The sequence below is a fragment of the Panthera uncia genome, chromosome A2, assembly GCF_023721935.1.
Source record: "Panthera uncia isolate 11264 chromosome A2, Puncia_PCG_1.0, whole genome shotgun sequence".
NCBI lineage: Eukaryota > Metazoa > Chordata > Mammalia > Carnivora > Felidae > Panthera > Panthera uncia.
The window spans coordinates 151,884,983-151,887,563 of NC_064816.1; the positions used below are offsets into that span (position 1 = coordinate 151,884,983).

Below are 2,581 nucleotides of genomic sequence, written 5' to 3' on the forward strand. Positions count from 1 at the left end.
ATAGGAGGCGAGAGTCCCTTCACATGTGTTGTCATTTACAGTTTATGTAATATTTCATTCACATCATTTCATTTGGGTTTTCATCCACAGTGACACAAGCTGAATGAATATTAGTGTTCACATTACAAAAGAGAAAATGGGGTTTCAGGGAGGATAAGATGTCAAGGTCAAATAGCAAACCAGGCCAGACCTGGTACTTGACTGAGAGCCAGGTCTTTAACACCAAAAACATAACCACCTGATCTCAACACTCACGTACCTCACGTGATCATCATCAGCTGGTGACAGCTGCATTCCCTTCATGGTGGAGGGAAAGGATGAAATGGTATGTGAGGGGTAAGTGAGTTGTAAGAAAGAACGTCCAAAGTACTGTGTAGACGTGGGCCAGGAGCGCCACACATGTCCTTTGGAATTGGCAGTGGTAACATGAAACTTGGAGACTGGATCCTGTTGAGTGGGAAGGCAGTGTAGAATATTAGAGCGTAGGCTTTAGACATAGACTTCAATGTGATTCCTGCCTTGTTACCAGTGGGAAGTTGGGAAGTTGCTTAACGTCTTTCCAAAACTCAGTTTCTTTGTCAGTAAAATGGGTATAACAACGTGTAGAGGCTATGTGAGATTTAATTACATTAGTGCATAATGTACCCAGTGTATGGCTTAGCCTATACTGTATTATGAATAAATGATATGTTACTATTGCTCATCAGAGAAGGCAAAGGATGGATGATTCTATCTGGACTATGGACTCTGACCAAGTGATCTCCCTCCCCTCCCCCCTAATACAGTACCCCCCCACCAGGAGAGCTAAGTCTTGTGTCTCTAATATGGAAGTGGAGAACCAGACTCAGGTCACCAAGTTCATTCTTGTGGGATTCCCTGGGAGCTGGGCCATGCGAGTAGCAGTGTTCCTGATGTTCCTCATCGCCTATGCTCTGACAGTGGCTGAAAATATGGTCATCATCTTGTTGGTGCAACAGAACCGGCCACTGCACAAGCCTATGTACTTCTTCCTGGCCAACCTGTCTTTCCTGGAGACCTGGTACATCTCCGTGACGGTACCTAAGTTGCTATTTAGTTTTTGGTCTGTGAGCAATAGTATCTCCTTCACTCACTGCATGATACAACTGTACTTCTTCATTGCGCTCATGTGCACAGAATGTGTGCTCCTTGCGGCCATGGCCTATGACCGTTATGTGGCCATCTGCCGTCCACTCCACTACCCCACGATTATGAGCCATAGGCTCTGCTTCCACTTGGCTCTTGGCTCCTGGGCCATTGGCTTTGGCATCTCCTTGGCTAAGATCTATTTCATCTCCCGCCTCAGTTTCTGTGGCCCCAATGTCATCAATCACTTCTTCTGTGACATCTCTCCAGTTCTTAACCTCTCCTGCACAGACATGTCTGTAGCTGAGCTGGTGGACTTTGTCCTGGCACTGGTCATCTTTCTCATCCCCCTCTCTATCACCGTCCTGTCCTATGGATGCATCCTGGTTACCGTTCTACGCATGCCCACCGGAAAGCAGAAAGCATTCTCTACCTGTGCCTCCCACCTCGTGGTGGTAACCATCTTTTATTCGGCCACTATTTTCATGTATGCCAGGCCCCGAGCCATCCATGCCTTCAACATGAACAAAGTAATTTCCATCTTCTATGCCATTGTCACCCCTGCTCTCAACCCTTTCATTTATTGCCTAAGGAACAGAGAGGTCAAAGAGGCTCTGAAGAAACTGGCCTATTGCCAGGCTATCCGGTTGGACTAGTCAATTACAAATTATTAGAAAGAAATTATTTGGTTCAGCGCTCCATTCTTTCTCCTTTAATGCCTGAACTGATACTACTCATGTCATCATTCATCATGACATCACCACATCCCTATCAGCCCAGGTGCTTGGCTGTGTTGTGAGGTCTGCATCTGCACACGTGGTCTGTGGTCTAAGGTCATACCCCTTGTATAGAGAATCCTTTTTGGCTAAGACCCAAAATGGGGTTTCTGAGACTGTGTCTAAATTCCCAACTGTGTTAGTGGGTGAGCAAGTTGGCAGCATAGGCGTTAGCTGTTTGGGGATCTAGCAAGCATGAAGGGTTGTGGGCCAACAGATTTGGGATGGCTTCCCAACTGAGACAGAGGTAGCAATGTCCTCAACAATCTCATCCTGGATGTTGTTTGGGGAGTCAGTCTTGGTGGCAGAGACTAGAGACTGCTCCTTTAGTTTCCCCAACACTTTTTGTAAGTAGCTGGTTCCCTGTATTTCATACATTTATGCTTCAAAAAGCTAGAGTGCTTTCTGTTATCTGCACACGAACTATACCTAATACAATTATCATTTGTCTTCCAACATAAACTGTTGCTTGGTATTGAATTTCACATTTCCCTTCTAGATTTACAGTATGTCTGTGTTTATTTGTCTCCTCTAGTAGATGAGCACAAAATAAGCGAGAAATAAATAAATATCATCAAATATACTATTTGTTGAAGGAAATGTTGCCCTCGTTAGTCATCTATTCTTCTGACCTCAATGTTCTCCTTCCTCTTCAATCTGCTTTCACTCCGCCTGGCCGTCATCTCTCAGCACGCCATCTC

General features: G+C 45.2%; 1 protein-coding gene across 1 annotated transcript; it reads left to right on the plus strand.

Moving 5' to 3' along the window:
* Positions 1-824: 824 nt before the first annotated feature.
* Positions 825-1,760, plus strand: LOC125930242 (olfactory receptor 6B1). Its single transcript, XM_049642012.1, has one exon. The coding sequence runs from the start codon at positions 825-827 to the stop codon at positions 1,758-1,760; it is 936 nt and encodes a 311-aa protein (XP_049497969.1).
* Positions 1,761-2,581: the final 821 nt, after the last annotated feature.